The sequence below is a fragment of the Drosophila elegans genome, unplaced genomic scaffold (genome assembly GCF_018152505.1).
Source record: "Drosophila elegans isolate 14027-0461.03 unplaced genomic scaffold, ASM1815250v1 contig_208, whole genome shotgun sequence".
Classification (NCBI taxonomy): domain Eukaryota; kingdom Metazoa; phylum Arthropoda; class Insecta; order Diptera; family Drosophilidae; genus Drosophila; species Drosophila elegans.
The window spans coordinates 3,016,531-3,033,875 of NW_024545578.1; the positions used below are offsets into that span (position 1 = coordinate 3,016,531).

Consider the following 17,345-nt stretch of genomic DNA (forward strand, 5'->3'; position numbering starts at 1 on the left):
CACATTGATTTTTCAAAGGTATTTTTGCTTTCAATTTAGATTACACATTTTGCAAAATAAATAGTCAAAACTAAACTCGTTTTAATAGTAAATTTCAATTCAAGAATATTTATTTTGTAATGGTTTAGAGTTTATGTTTTCATCAATTTTATTTAACATAATCTATTTTTTCCTATTAATTTGTTCTTTCAGTGTATAGATTAAGAGATTAGAGAATGATTCACATGGCTGACATTCCCTTTAAAGGGTATTTGTACCGTTAATTCACTCTATTAAAAGTGCAAATATATCTTGCCAGCGCACTGCATATCTTACAGATGCGATCTTTCGGATTAGAGAATGATTTTAGCTGCCTAAAAATAGTAGCATGGGATATTTACTTGATTATTTTACTTATTTTGAACAGCAAATTTTGACACAGATATTATTTTATTGAGATTTTTCATAGATATGGGAATGGTGAAATTAACTTCCCTATAAAGGGTAACCCCCAGTTAACTAACTCTTTGCCACTGGCATATCTATCTTATAAAAGTCGGGCATATCTGACAGATATCCGCTATCAACTGGAAATATTTTCCAGAATGTATAGATACTAACTGCGATATCGAGGAATATCCATAGTGCCGCTGCTCCTGCTACCGTGTAGTTGGTATGGTCGGTATTTTTCGGGGCTGTCCAGATTGAGAACACCCTCGCGTATCAGACACTCCTTGAGGGCCAGCATCTTGTCAACCTGGCTAAAATTGGCCCGCACCTTTTAAAACAAAAAAACGCGGTCGTCTAGCTTCTTTCTTAGATCTTCTTGCGTTTTTTTTTTTTATTTTATTTTAGAAAGTAAGACACACGCTTCAAGTGTTTATTTTGTGTAAAAGCGAAACGTTGCTGGGGACTTTTTATCTATTTTTTTCTATTTTTTTTTTTTGGGTTTTCAGCAGCGAGGAGGCTGCACTTGAGGCGAAAATAGAAAAGCGCTTTTCACTCGCGTCAACGTTACAACAAGAGACACTCGACGTGTCGTCTTCGTTTCGCTGTTGTTTCAGCGATTTTCTCGTATTTTTTTTGTAAATTTTGTATAATTTCCCAACGGTTTGCCGTCCGTCTCGGCGCTAAACGATTTTGCGACTGAGCGGCGAGCTGCGAGCGCTAGACAAAAGTATCTAGAACTCAGAGCTGCCTGACTGTGTGTTGTGCTGTGCTGCGTTTTCATTCTTTATCTTTTACTCGGCGAAGCAAAAGAATTAAAACAAAAACCGAGCAAGTTCCGTGCCCGTGTGTCTGTGAGTATCTATGTGCCCCGAGTATTTGTATATCTGTGTATTTCGACTCTGTATGTGTATCTGTGTCTCTGAGAGCTGTGAGTAGAAGAAGCGAAATCAAAACAAAATAGCCAAAACAAAACGAAAAACGTGCTGCAACGGTAACTGCCACAAGGCGTGAAAAGCCAAAGATGCCGGAGATGGAATGGAAATGGACACGGATGGCGGGGGGCGGGGAAGGGGGAAAAGCTGGAAAACTCAGCTGCTGAGATGCAAGTGTTGAGTGCCACAGCGAGGAAAAAAAACAAAACAGAAGCACAGCAGATCGATGGGTCAGTCGAGTAAATGCGGCACAGTGATAATGGTGAGCGCTATTCTTTTTTCCAGTTCAAAAATTTTCAAATAACATAAAATATATAAAAAATAAATAAAATAATTGGAAAATGTTTTCTATAGAATTTAAAATGTCAACATTTACATATATTTAAAAATTTTAAAAACTTTTAAAATTTTAAATCTAGAACAAGACAAAATTATTAAAAACTTTTGATTATTTTAAACAATATTATAGAGTCTGTGTTCATTTTTTTGCTTAAGCCTTTTTTATTATTCAAAATTATCCATGTATATTTAGGAAATATTTTAGACTTGTTTATTTAAAGTGTGTTTTAATTTCTAATTTCTTCTCTTATACAATTTATTGCAACACAGATCTAAAACCATCGCACGTGCCACTGTGGCACTCTGCGGAATTGCAACGAGACCAACTACAGATGGCGGGCCTTGTCACCATGCCACACCAACAACCCAGCTGCAATCCAATTCAAGCATCGGCAAAACCTGGGGAATTGGCCAGAAAAAGCAGGTGGGGTTCGGAAGGGGAAACAGGAGGGAAAACAGGGAGCATCGTGTCTGCTCCACATGATGGGTAAAATAGCACCAGCTACTAGAAAACAAAGCTCATTAAACGGCCAGAGAGCCAAAGCCAGAAACAGAAACAGAATTGCGCCAGTGGTATTATCTGGTTTATGAGGTTGGCCAACGGTAAATGCAGCATGTTTTCGGGGTGGAGGGGCCAGGGGCGGGGTGCGAGGCAGGGGGAGGGGAGTGGGCTAAGCGGGATGCAAGAGCGGACACTAATGAGTGCGTGCCATAATTGGCGTGGCCCAGCTTGGAGGATGCGTTGGTTCAACTGCCAACTGGAATTGTGGCAACCTGTTTGCGAACAACCTGACGTATACTTAATATTCCAAAAACGGCACAGGCTCCATTACCACTAAAAAGCCAACGAAAATATTAATTTTTATTTTGTGCACCAAGAAAAATATTGACATTAATTTGTGGTCGTTCTTTTCAACTGCAAAATAATTTGAATTACTATTTTAAGCTTCATTTGGGTAAGCATTTAAACTAAAAATTATTTTCTTATGTAAAAATTATACCAGTTTTATAGAAAATAAATGAAGAAAGTAAAAGATTTTTGTTTGGTAATTTTAAAATCATTCAAAATCGAATTTAAATTAAAAATTATTTTCAATGGTATCTTGTGTATTATTGAAAATTAAAAAAACCAGTAGATTTTGGCATGGTAATTTTAAAATCGTTATACTATTCATAAATATAATTAACACACATTTAAAAACTACCAATTATGAACCACAAATGAATTTAAAATTATAAAGCAATTACACAAATTTTTAAAAGATTATTCTTGAGAGTGCATAGACTGCACAGAAATCTTTTACTTTTGGCAAGCTCGCTTTTCAACCTGTGTGACACGGAAGTTTTACAGTATTTATGCCATTTTTCTCCTTTTTTTGTGGGTTTGCTATAGTGAGTTGGTGTGTGTGGAGCATATGGCAAATGTCAAGCGGTTTTGTGCTTGAACTTTGACCTCCCTTGTCCCCCCAATAATATTTGCATGTAAGCGAGGGCAATTTTGCTCTCCCTCTCACACTCTCTCTCTCTTTCTCTCTCGCTCGAAGCGTAAGATTTTCACAATTACTATATCAATTTTGATGGCAAACCAAGGCGAAACTAGGCGTATGCGCAATCTCGTCGCTGGAGCACGTGCCACTGGGGTCAACTTGGAGTGACGTGACCTCTCATACACACACCACCACCACCAATAATCCCATGGAGATATCGCATCAAAGCCTCAGCCGTCAGCTAATTGAGTTTCGCTTTTAGCGAGCAAAACAAAAACTTCCGCTGTGGGTGTCAATTTATTTAGTATTTTATATATGCACACTATATAACAAAAGAGCGGAGAAAAGTAGCGAAAACTTCCTGCCACTTAAGCCCCTGACAAATTGAAACCGGTAAGCGCCACCTAGCATCGGTTGCATCTTGATTTATTAAGCGAAATCATTATGTTTTGAATTCTGTAATTTGTGCCCCGTGTGTTTAGATCTCTGATTGTGCTGGCTCTCGTTTGTCTGCCCACTCATGCTCTTGTCTGTTCATTTCCGTAACGAGTTTGCACTCCGAGTTGTTCCTTATTTTACGTTTTCATTACACCCGCTACTCATTTTTTACTCATTTTACAGCACAGGTAAAAATAATAATATTATTATAGTTTTAATTGGAAAATAATGTCAAAATATAATTACACTTGTAAGAAAAATGTGTAATAAAAACAAACAGCATGAATTACCAGTAAGAAAATTTATAGGGTTTAAAAAAATGTATATATTAAAAACTTTGTAATTTATTGAGTACCTACTTGGCACCCAATGAATTTACCTATTTATATGTAAATCAAAAATATGTTTTATAAAGTTCGATCGTAGTTAACTTATTAAAGTCTTAGTTTTTATTTTTTTCTGGGTTCATATTACTATAATTTTTCCAAGAACTGTCTGTATTGAACTCGCATCACCCCACTCATGGCCAAATGCGGCAAGTCGTTTTTCTTTTGCCAGTATTTACTTTTTGTTGTCTCGTTATCTCGCACTGTTGTTGAACATTTATGATGTAAACACGCGCAGAGAAATGGGGGGCGAAGCTGTCCATTAGAGGGGGAAAATGTACATGCAATGCGGCCAGTTAATTAATTAATTAAAAATTCTGCGATTTCTCCGCCCGCCAGGGAGTTGAGTACGTCAGGGATGTGAGCGACAGTCGAGATTTTTCGCATCTCATGACGCATGGTTTACGCCAATAATTCGGTTTTATTAATATGCAGAATACGTGTCGTATGATTGATGCTCCTGCGAAACGCACTCAATTAATTGAATAATGCATCATACGGGGTCTGTTCTATAACTCAAGTGATGTCAACTGACACACGAATAAAAGCTCACTGAGAATATTATTTTTTATGTTTAAAAATGTCTGAGTAAAAAACTGTTCTTAAGGTGGCATACATTTGTAAAATTCATTAATAACATCAAATAATATAAAACAAAATTGTTGAATGCTTTGAAAAGTTATAAAATACAAAACAGATAAATTTGTAAGCCCTGTTTTTTTTTTTTTTTTTTTGTTCTAAAATTTATTCCTTGCCTTTATCACCAATTTATGTTGCCAAATTGAAAAAAGTGGGCGGCTTAAGATAAAGTTATTTACTAGAAGTACCCACAAATTAAGATAGATTTTATTATGGCTTTTTTGTGGGGCTATTTCCTCATGTATCCACTGGCGGACATAAACACCAAGAAGTTGGACCACAAGCCAAGTGAGGACGAGACCAAACAAACCATAAAAGTGTTTGCTTTTTGGTTTATCGACCTTTTCATCCATCATTGGCTTCGCCCTTTCCACTTGCAGTTTGAAAGCCACTGGGAAATGGGGAAAAATAGCAGAAAAATGGGGGGAAATGTGGAAAGCATTTAGTGGTGCAGCCACAGAACGCATTATTTAGCAATGAAAGTGGATTAGTTGCGAGCACACCTGATGCCACCTGACCGCATGCAACCTACTTTTACTTGTGAAGGAGGTGGGCAGCTGCATGGAAAACCATGTCAATATTTGCCACGCCCATTTAACCAGTTTAAAAGGCGTCATGATAAAGCCAGCTACAGGATGCAGGTGCACAGGAAAAAATAGAGTATTATTGGAGATATATATATATATATACATATTTTTACATCATAATAAAAAGGCAATATAAATGCGAATACAATACTCCCAAGAATTCGCGTCGAGTCTTACCAAAAGATCAAATGTTGCAAAACAATTAAAGTTAAATAAATCGGGCTAAAAAATTTAAGATTCAAAGCTAATTGCAACAAAGAATGTGTAAGAAAAGAAACTAACTTATTTTTAGATATGTGTTCATAGTATTTATTTATTTATAATATTAAAGGTAGGACAGTATTTTTTGTGATACTAAACTTTTTTCAACCCAAAACTTCTGGAAATAAAATAAACCATTTGCCTTTAACGATCTTTAAATTTTTTTTCCCTGTTGATCCACATAAAAGCTCGCATAGAACCCCAGCGCAGGAGCAGGTTTTTTTTCATAGCGTGTGGGTGGAGTGGCTTCAAATGGAAAGTGGGCAAAGACAAGGTCGCAGGTGGGCCGTTCTGATAACACTTTCTGCGCTGTCAATGCTGGATGGAGTGAAATATTGGACGTGGCTGCGGGACAAGTAATCTTACTCATCAAATGCCACTCAGGTTGCCGGCCAGCGGGCAAATATCTTGGCCATCATTCAGATTGGACAGGCAGCGCCGCCTTCTAAGCTGTCATTGCAAATGCCTGCGTTGTTCGCACTTTGGCGCAATTAGCACTGACAATTAAACCAGAACAAGAATGAGCAATGAGCAATGAGATTGTGTGTACATACAATGTACATACGTTATAGAGACGGTGGAGAAGTGCACTTAAACCGACACAGAACGACACAAATGCAGTTGCCATGACAGGCGACTGGAAAAGTAAATTAGCTAGAGCGAAAAAAAAAAAAAAAAAGAGAGGGAAAAGCGAAAAACTGAGACCGAGGAAGCAGCGACTTGGTAAAGAAATAACTTGATCAACAACGTTAAAGCCTAATTGCGCAGTGCCATTTAATCACAATTAAATTATATTTAATTTGCGGCGCGTGGCAAGAGCAGAAGCATTCTAGAACAGACAACCAGGATATTGAGGAAAAGTCGACGAGGGAAGCTACTGCAAATTGCAGCTTAATGTTAATTTGCGCTTCCTCTGCAGTTTTCACTCCTCAATTGGTTTTGTTAGACAAAAGGCTACAGAAAGAAAAAATCAAAACATATCCGGTATATATTATTGGTTTTATAATATATATAGTTACATTTTCTGGTTTCTGTTAATTTGAGTTATCTATACAGTTTTCACTTCTCAATAAATGGTTTTATTATAAAAGGCATACAGAAGAAAAACAAAAAAACATACATACATGGGTATATATTTTTGATTTAAAAATATATAATTTAAAGTCAAAGTAGTAATAAATTGAATTGAATTTGAATTGAAACACAAAACTTTTATAATATATTATGGGATGTTAAATTGTGTAGCATCACGTAAATATAGAAATTCGTTGGAAAATATGTTTTTAAGTACAGTTTAAAGCTGGAATTTCGCCGACCCCAGAAATAAGTATTCCAAAAGTCTGTTAATGAACTCCAAGCTGGAAATCAGCTTTTATTTTACCTTGAGTTCCCCTATATAATCCGCTGTGCTATTTGCAGATAAGAAATCGCCTTTGCTGATAACTCCAGCACACAAATGATGCTGATGATGACGAACATTCCTGGCTTTTAACCGCAGACAGTAAAAACCCGAAAACAGACACTTTTCCTTTTGAGCATTTCAAATTTATTCGTTTTCGTCAAATAACTGCGACGTAAACTGAGTAAACAGTTTTTTGTTGTGGGCGCCGGAAGTAAATTGTGGTACTTTTTCATTTCGACATTTTTTATTTTGTTTTGCAAGTCTAGGGATTAAACTATTTTGTGGGCGGTTGTAAATGTATTCTGCATAGGCAAATGGTGTTGAATAAATAATAAATCATTGAGAGTGCAGGAAATTAACATATAAATGTCTGGGGCAAAACACAGTTGACCATTAAAGGTAAAGATTTCGTCTACATTTTAATTATAACCCAAATTGTTTTTAATCAAGTAGAGATATGATTTCACATTTTGCCATGAAAGAACCTCCTCAGTGTCGCACAATTTGACATGCAAAAAAAGCAGATAAGTGGCTAAACCCAAACAAGTAATGATGTCATTATTGGTTCGGTTTATTTATCCATGAAATTGGTGTGCCCGCCTTAGCGGAAAACACTAAAAGTCTTATCTAGGAAGGCGCTTTGTTGGCTCACAATATTTGTATTTTCGTTTTTTGCAACGTTTCGAGTATTAGGGTCAAGTTTGCCTTTACACATTTTATTTCTTTATTTTGTTTATATTACCATCACCATTGTGCGTTATATTTTTCTTTCTTGTTTTTCGCTTTTCTAGGCGTTTTTCGCCTTGAGTGTGAGCTGTCTTTTCTTGCTTTCAATTGAAATTTCAGCGTCAATGCACGCGTTGCAAATTACGTGGCCCTTGAAGGTGACAGAAGTGCATTATTTGATGACTGGGCATTGTAATGCACTCGCAAAAAAAGGAAAGTACTGGAAAACATTTTAAAAAAAGCAAACATTTCCAACAAAGTTATGAAATTTTAGGTTTAATAGATTTAACTTTCTAGAAAATATAATATAATAAAATAAAAATGTTTTGGTCAAGAGTTAAATGTTCAGAATAGTAATAACAGAATAGGGCTAATTGTATCAGCTCTGAAAAAAGTGACTGAATCGCAAAATTAAATTGCAAATCACGAACAGATAGCAAAACCGTTTGCAAAATGATTCATGAATGGAAGCGAATCTGTTGCAATTGACTCTGCGCCTGGGAAAATGATCACAGAAATGCGAAAATCAAATTTGATTGTTTGCAAATTGAATTAGGGTGCTGCTAAATAACACGATAATCGACTTGTGATGAAGCCGACCGCTGGTGTCATGGGCTGCAGAGTTGGTTTCCCCTGGGCCAAGTTTATAGCGTTTGTGTGAACGAACAAAATCCCCCGTTTACTTAATATTCTCTCCAACATTTTCCCACGACCGTGCATAAATTTAAGTCGCCGATAAAACCATTCAAGATTGTCAATTAGAAACAGTGCGAAATGAACACTTTTCCATAAACGGAGATCCACACATAATTGATTGATCAATAAACTAAAATTTTATATGCAAATGCTGCCAATTACGAAGCGTTAAAAAACACAAATCTGAAATCAAAGCAGTTATGCAATAAAGATGCCCCGAAAGAGTAAAACAAAACCAAAACAGAGGGGAAAAAACAGAAAAAAAGAGTAAACAACAAATATGCAAATTTTAAATGGAGCTTCATTTCATTATGCTTGAATAATTGTGAGTGGAAATTTGAATGCAATCCAAAAAGAAGATGGGAAGTAAAAGAGATTGTTTTAAAATTAATTAACAAGGCATGACATAATAATCAAACTCGAACACAGACAGCGAAAGATATCCGCTCCGTCAAGATATAAAAAATATGAATAATCTGATTGAGTTTTTTTTTGAACACCCAAAGAAATAAAAAAGGGAGAAAGCTAATGAGTATTAATGTTCCCAAGATTCACACTGTAATTATGGTTCGTCTAGGAAAAACTCTGTAAATGTGGGGAAAAAATTAGGCAATGAGGCTACTAGCTGGCCGAAAGAAAAAAGGAAAATGTAACTCGGCCATTTTTGCACTTTTTACAGCCACTCAGGTTGCTGTTATTAATGAAAGTCATTCGGAACATTTTTTTTTTGAAAAAATAGAATAAAGTATTGATAAACTGCACATAAATATGTTGAAATAAATGGGGAATTATTTAGAGTGATAAATAATTTACAGAACAAATATTAAACTTTAAATGCCGAAATGAACAAATATAACCTAATAATTATTAGAAAGTATGCAATGAATAAATACTTTTTCCTTTATTCTGAATTAATCCAACTTCTGACTTTAAAACATATTGACTGTGAGTCTTCTAGTAATTTCTTCATTATTTGTTTTCTTGAAGCAAAGTTAATATTGATAGTTATTATAAATCGAAGTTTGCTTTTTGTGGCGCCTCTAATAATCACCATTAGCTTCATCACAAGTTGCTTGCGTGGGCTCTTTTTGATGTCCAATGTCGCATACTGAGTTGAAAGTTTGCCAACTGTGCCAAAGTTCCGTCGGAGGGATGGCGAGTGCAATATGAAAGTTATGCTTGCAATGCACTTACTAAAGGGGGTTTTTCGGGTTGAGGGGTGGGCCAGGGGCTTAGTGTGCCAAATAGTTTCGGAAGGGCAGTGAAAATATGCAGGCAGGCGGAAGTGCAAGTATGGAATTCAATTATTGCTAAGTGCCCGAGAGCCGGAGAGCTTTAAAGGCAGAAATAATAGTAAGCCCATCTTTATGGGGCTCTTAGCATTGAGAGTTGTGTAATCCAAATGCGGTTACAGCATATGCTTTTAAAAACATGACGATGTTGTCCATTATCACTTCATATTACACCGATTAAAGGGCTTGTTCGTCCTTCAATTTGTAATCCCATTCCGTTTTTCGAACCTCATTCATTTAGCTGTCAAAGAAAAGTTCATTAACAACCCTTGGAGGAACCCAATACCCACCCTCCTGATTTTCCCATTTTCCTATAAAACCGAGACGAAAGAGCTGTCAAAAATAGTATCCCTCACACACAGGGACAAAAGGGGAGGCCACAAAGAGCAAACGAAGCTGAAAAGTATCTTTCGCAGTCGCAGTATCTTTGGATGCCACCATTGACAAAGGCTGTTGCTGTTGTCGCCTGAATCAAGAATCACGGTTGAGTGCACCCGAAAAACGATGGCCAAAAATGGCTGTCAACCGAAATTCGTTGAGCACTGTCACCTGACAGGCGATCCTGTCGTGACCCGCTGTCCTCCTCCATCAGCAGTAGTAGTAGTAGTCCTCAATGGGCCCCGAGTGCTTATGGCACATTTATCCCATCCCCCATATACGATATTTGTTTTGTTTGTTTACTTAATAGACGTAAGGGCTTGAGCTCTGCTGTGTATATTATTGACAGACAGAGTATAAATAACAAAAGCTTGAAGGACGGCACAAGGAGAAAACAATGTTGCACACAGATCGAGAAGTTAGAAAAAATCAAAACTTTAACTTTACAATTTAGGAGCTTCTACAAGTCAAACATGTTTCCTTGGCAAAACAGTTGTAAATATAGTCTTGAACTTTAATAACCTTAAATTTGTAAAGGAGCTTAACTTTAATCTTTAGTTTTTAATGATTAAAATACTGATATTATAATATTTTCTAAAGTTTTATTATTATATAAAATTAATTGTGTAGAAAAAGTAACATATTTTAATACTGAAATAATACCCTTGAAGTTTTTATGAATCCAGTTCTTTAAGATGATGGTATGATATGGATTAAATCAATCATGTAATTAATATTATGTAATAAAATGTATTATGTTGTATATATTAATGTGCTTTTAAAATCTTAATTTTTTTGTCCAAGTGCAAGGACAACTAAGGGGATTCCACTGACGCAGCCTGACATTTGTTACAATCGGCGGCGAGTGGTGGGCGGTAAATGTGGGCAGTGGCGTTGGGCAAAAGGATGGGTGAAAAAGTGGGCTTTCGTCAGTCAATTGAGCTGACAGCTCACAGGAAGTAAACGAGGGGAAAGGAAATTCCAGCGGACGGAAGACACACTCACTGAGGCGACAGTTTTACATAGAATTTTAAGGGCTAAAAGGCAGGGGTGGTTCATCTCCATTTGCTGACGTTGAAAAGTCGCGCATTTTGTAAATGCTATTTACGGATTTATCGATCGAATTAGTACGCCAAAGTGCTGGTAAAATAAGCACGCTTTCCAAATTGCCTTTATTTGTAATGCAATCGAAATTAATCAATGAAAGTGAACTACTGACTTTTGACATTTCCTTATTCTGCCGACAAAAACCGTCAATCTATTCTTCCTTAAGCATTACTCATACGTCATGTTGTCATCACATATATCACACACATTTCCCCACTTTTGTTAGCCGATGATGGCGACAGGAAAATTCCGCCAATTAAGTCGGGCAGAAAAAATCACAAGAATGAGATTTATTAAGCGTAAGCAAATGCGAATAAAAGCGAATAAATTTTTGTTTGCCATAAAACAGGAGGGGATAAGTCGCGAGTGAAGGTCACCACCACGTTGTCTTGGCAATGGCAATAGCCAAGATAAAGTGGGTGGGCGGACGCTGAGCCAGACATGAAGGTTATTCTTGGAAAGAAAGATAGCACCAACCAACTCTGAAAGTCAAGAAGAACATTTTAGTGGGGAAGCAAATAGTAGGGTGACCTTTGAGGCGCTGCAATGGTTACCAGAGAAACTTTCGACTTTGACCATGACCAGATATGAAAGTAAAAGGTCGCATATTGTTAGTGGCAAACTTTCAGAAACCCCTTATGAGCCACATCTATAAGCCACATATGTAAAGAGCTATTGCTAACATTTTAAATTAAGTACAGATTACCAGAGAAGGAATTACGAGTTTTTCGGTAATACAATTTTATTGGTGCAGAATATGATAAATTCCTAGAACTTAATAATTTTCCTAAAATTTAACTCAAAAACTTTAAATTTTGACAAGGTAAAAAGTTTGAATATTTTTAGAGGAAAATTAAATTCAAAATCCAACCATCCACAAGTGGAACCACTTTTTCTAAATGAAGCAAACACCCCACAGATAAAAAGTTTGTTTATCGAAATTGAAATTTCTTATCTTTATTTTTATATAGGTTCGAATATTGTCAGAGGAAAATTAAATTAAAAACCCTAACCATCCAAAAGTGTAACCACAATTTTCTAATTTTTGTAACGCACAAAGTGAAAGAAAGAAAGAAAAGACTAGAAAAAAATACTGTGATTAAATAAATGAAAATTAAATGAATTACGGTTAATTATTGACTTGGTTGTGGCTGGGAATAATTAAGCAGAGCAGTGCTGCGTTTCCAAAAGCCAGATACAGATACAGATACGTATAGATAGAAAGATACATTCCAAACTAACCACCGCGGTAGTAAAATTTTATGGCATTTCGCTGATGGCTGCACAAAACAGTATTTTGTGCTGCGTTTTTGCCAAAGCCAGATGAACAATTAACGCGCTCAGGGGCCACACAAATTGCAGTTGAAAGTCCGCCGTAAAGCTAACCGCCAACAACCTTTAACAGCCAACGGCAAAAAATACAACGAATTGCTTGCATTTTGTAATGGTACGAAGAAATTCTAATGATGGCGAATAATGAGCGGCATTTTTCGGAAAATCGTTGCGGAAAATTTGATTTGCAGTTGGGCATTGTGCAATGCAAACAATACAAAATAACCTTCAAAAAGAAGTATGAATTCCATGAAAATCGAAAAGATAAAGGCTTACGGAAATTGCAAAAACCAAAAATTATTTGCAGAAATATAAAAGCCGACAATTATGTATATTCTTCTTAATAATGGAATCATGTTTCTCGCTAAATAATCCATTTACAATGGGCCAAATATAACAATGGAAGAAAAGGTTTATTCTTTGCGTCTAAAAGCTCAATAAACATCGAATTGGCAATTATTTTGTATTTATATGGTAGGAATAATAAATGACGCTGTTTTTTGTTAAGGAAATTTTAAACGACTTTTTTTTTCAATTGGTTGACAATCAAAGTATATTAAATAAATACGTTATATAATCAACATAATTGTGTTAACTTTTTACAATAGATGGTATCTGTAAACAAAGAAATGTTTTAGGTCCTTAATATACGTTTAGCAAAAAAAAATAATAATAACCTGGAATTTTCTAAACACAAAAGCCAGGAAGGAAATCGACCAAAAACCGAAACTTTCGAAAATTAAATTGCAATTGGTTAAATGCAGTTGAATGTTGGTTTTTGCCATGGCAACAACATTAAAAACACACAAAATAGGAACAATAATAGTAACAATACCAGTGCAAGCAACAACAAACAACCATAAGGCAACAACAAAGGGCGTGCAAACAAAACGCACGCCTCAATGCCCCAAAAACAACAACTAAAGGCCCCCAACAAGAACGAAACAACAACAAACGAACAGCAGGTGACTCCACTACAGTTGTCTTCAACAATAAAGTAGTCGGCCTAAACAAAGTTTCAAAAAAGGCAAAACAAAACAAAAATGTTTTGAGCTTTTAAGTAAGAATAATTTAAATCGAATTTTACATTTTCAAAATTATAACAAAACTATAATAATGTAAGCCTGTTATTGAAATAATTTAGTAAAACTTCTGTAACTGTGAAGAGTTGTTAAATCAATGCCAAGAAAACTATTATTTTGAAAATAGCTGTATGGTGTTTCTGAGAGTTCAGATGGAAAAAATCGCGATTCTTACGCTCGCCGAGCAGTGAATTAAATTAATACAAGTTCGCGCAATAAAACGAACATGAAGAATGTGTCCATTTATATTTAAAGTCGCTTAAGCTAAAAATAAAGACAACTTTTGATAAGCCGACAGCTAAAAATAACATCAAGACCGAGAGAAAAAGAGAGCGAAAGAGTGACAGAGCAGGTCAGAGGCTTAGTGCCCTCCCGCTCCCTCATTGTCGGTCAAGTGTAGATCCAAATAAAAAAAAGGAAAAATAAACCGAAATTAGAGCTTTCAATTTTACCGTTTCTGCAGCTTAGAGTGTCTCAATCTGTCACATTCGGTGTTTGTATTCTCTATTAGTTTTACACTCACATGTTAACACTCATAAATATAGGGTCAACTTTAAGGGTAAATACTTTATTTAAATTCAAAATTACTTCATTTTTCAAAATATTTTAAACTAATACGATTTTATATGTTTAAAACTTCTATTTTTACTATTCATAGTATATAAATAAAATTTAGAATAATTTTTGTATATCAGGAAAAGTATAAACCTATTGCCTGTCAAAAATACTTTCTTAAAATACCAGTTATATCAGCTAGTTTTCGCAAAGCTTATTATTAGTATTTCTTATTTATGTTTGGATGTTTTTTTTCCATTTAACTTAATTGTTTTGTATGTCATATTTCCACTTACATATGCAGGCAAATTTCTAGTGATTTCTTTAAGCTTGCCAATTACTACTGCACTTATTTATAGAACTTGTTGTTTAAATTATGTGTCACTGAGTCACTAGAATTATTAGGTTTTTTTGCAATATGAATTGTTTCACTTTTTAAGTTAGCAATATTTCGACAGTTACAAATGTTGTAGTTTTTCCGTTTTGCTTTAGTTATTTTGTTGTATTTTTTGTGTACTGTGCCGCAACTCTATGCGAGTAAATCGAGCATGACAATAAACGAAACAATCGGCGCAGATTTGAAACGCATTGCTAAACTTGTTTACGGCAACAACAGCAACAGCAACACACACAAACAAACACACGCGGTTGGAGCGGAAACTCTGATCAGAACAGAACTCTCCAAATTGCAATTGCGAGGTCCAAGCGGAAAGCCGACGAACCGCCAACGAGCAGGTCAAACAAAAGACTAAAGCCAGCTTCGAGTTGGAAGTTGCCGCTGCGCCAAAAGTTGCTGTCGTCGAGCAACAACAACAACGGCAGCAACAACAAAAGCAACAACGACAACGATCGACCGATCGTGTCTACCGATAGCAATTGTACGAGTACACCGAAAATAATTTTAGTTCTCAATTCCATGTTTTACAATGAACGCTCAAAAAAACCAACTAAACTAGCTTATGTTTACTGCATACCTTAAATATAATATAATTTACACATTTTAGAGCCATTTTTAGCAGTCTATTATTATTATATATTAATGTATTTAGCAACTAAGTCTCATAGAGTAAGTTTAAATATGAAAAATAAAATAAATTTTATATTACAAAAATATTGTATACCAGTACAGTTATAAAAACACTTAAAGATCACACCTTTTTTTATAAAGTTACCAAAAAAAGTTCCTAAAGCAGTATGTAATGAAAATAATTTTTACAATATAAATTTTTGCTAAATAAGAATCTGTCTTATAACTTTTTTTTTCAGTGTATCTGTGAGTGGAGCGGAGCGAGTGTATTTGTGTGGGTGTTTGCAGTGCAAGAGCAAAAGCAAAGAACCAGCAACAACAGTTACAATTGCTGAAAAGGGAAAGGGCGCTCAAGTTTGTCATTGCTCAAAGAGAGAAAGAGAGAGATGCTCGACGGAGATAAATCAACAAGTCAATGCCAAATGATTTTTCATTCGTAATTTTTTAGTACCAGACTTATTAACCTAATAATAGGGCACCCATTAAAGATAGGGTATTTAAACTAAAACCACAGTTTTTATTTTATGTTGTTTATGAGTAGAATTTAATGAGGTTTTTATGGCCAGCACACTTGATAAATTTATGTATGCTGGCCTTAACTCTACAAAAATAATTAGTACAAGTGCTTACTTATATGTAGTTTTGAGTGCGGTCTGCACAGCCTATACATACATATGTACATACATATGTATATTATAGAAGCCATAAAGAAGTTGAAAATGATTTAATGGTTGAAATGTTTATGTTAGCCAAAGCAGTTTGGCTTAAAAGTGTATTTTTTCTTTTTAGAAATATGCATTTTGCGGTGGTTTGAAATTACTATTAATATTCAACTAAAAGTCTTAAAATATATTATGTTTAATAGCCTAGTATTTAAGAATGATTGGCCGTTTTAAATACATTAACGTAAAAAATTTTAAGAGTAACTAATTTTAAAATGAGTATTGGAGATTTAGCAGCTTACAAATATAAACACTTAATGAAACTATAAGTCATACTTTCAGACGCCTTTATAGTTATTCCAACAACATCGGTTAAAAACTTTATTTTTTTAAATATAAAAAAATGTTAAAAATATTTGTTTCCTGTAAAATTCCAAATAATTAAAACACCCAAGAATTTCTAATACTCGAGTGACCACTCTATTTGCCCACCCCTTCACACTGATTTCCAATAATTTTGCATAATTGGCAATGATCACAGCAGTTGGACCTTAATGACAGCAACCGGGGAGTGCAATATCTGTTGGCCAATGAGCACCTTTCCACAGGTAAGGAAAGTTGGCATTGCAGGTGCCGTTATAAGCAATGCAATGCTCGAGAATTGATCATGATCTCCATCGTCCATCGTCGTCATAATGATGAAAAGCTCAGAGGAAAGCACGGAAATGCCATAGAAAATTGCTTAATGAACCGTTTCGCAGCGTGTCTGCTCCAAATGGCCATAGCTATATATTCTCTTGTGCTGTTCGTCACCCAACCAGTCCAATAGATCAGAGTGGACCAAAACCAATACGAAAGCAGACCAAACCAAACCAAACCAAGTCACAGAAGAGCAAGTTCAATGCCATTACGCGAACTGCCACTGAAAACATTTCCACAAACTATTCTCCGACTGTCCATAAAAGTGGTTAAATATGTATAAGCACAGAAACACTTCACATATCTCTCCCAGCGAACACGAAAATATTTATTGCGTAGGAACACAGAGCACAGAGACACAGAAAGTAAGAAAAACCAAACTGCACACTGAATTTTCTGGATTCTACCTGCATCATACACCATACACCGCTCGCTTTTATTTATCTTCGTGTGTTTTTGTTATTTTATTTTATTTTTTTTATATAGTATTTTGCGCAGGCGGCACTTCAAATTGCGATTCGGTTTGGATCGGAAATCAGGCCAGGGGAATGGAAATGGAAATGGGGGTTTGGGGTTTGGAGTTGTATTCTCGATGACTGCTGATGATGAGAGGCCAAGTTTAATGGTTGCAGAAGAAAAAGTTTAAGATGAGATTGCATTTGAAATTGGACGAGGCAAAGCAGGCCAGGTAAATCAAAGCCAGATGCAAATAAAAGGAGGCAAAGGAAAATATTCAAAATACTTCCATCAAAGGTTGTTGAGATAATGAGGCATCTATTGAAAATGTTGGTTATATAGATATAACGAGAATCATTTGAAGTAGGCTTAGAAAAATTTATACACAGCTACGGTTAATATAAAGTCTTAAAACCCCTTTAATATTGTTTTG

The 17,345-nt window shown here is 35.5% G+C and overlaps 1 protein-coding gene across 12 annotated transcripts in view; it reads right to left on the reverse strand.

The window, feature by feature from the left end:
* Nucleotides 1-17,345, reverse strand: part of LOC108145646 (supervillin) — a 123,999-nt gene that overhangs the window by 74,099 nt on the left and 32,555 nt on the right. For 2 of the 12 annotated variants that reach the window (XM_017271193.2, XM_017271190.2), the window contains exon 1: nt 601-1,123. The exons of 8 other annotated variants lie outside the window; for them this stretch is intronic. In XM_017271193.2, coding sequence (XP_017126682.1) covers nt 601-727 — 127 coding nt within the window. In that variant the 5' untranslated portion in view covers nt 728-1,123. Of the gene's footprint in view, nt 1-600; nt 1,127-17,345 lie in introns of those variants that run through there. 2 more of the 12 variants (XM_017271196.2, XM_041708086.1) reach the window with 2 other exon arrangements.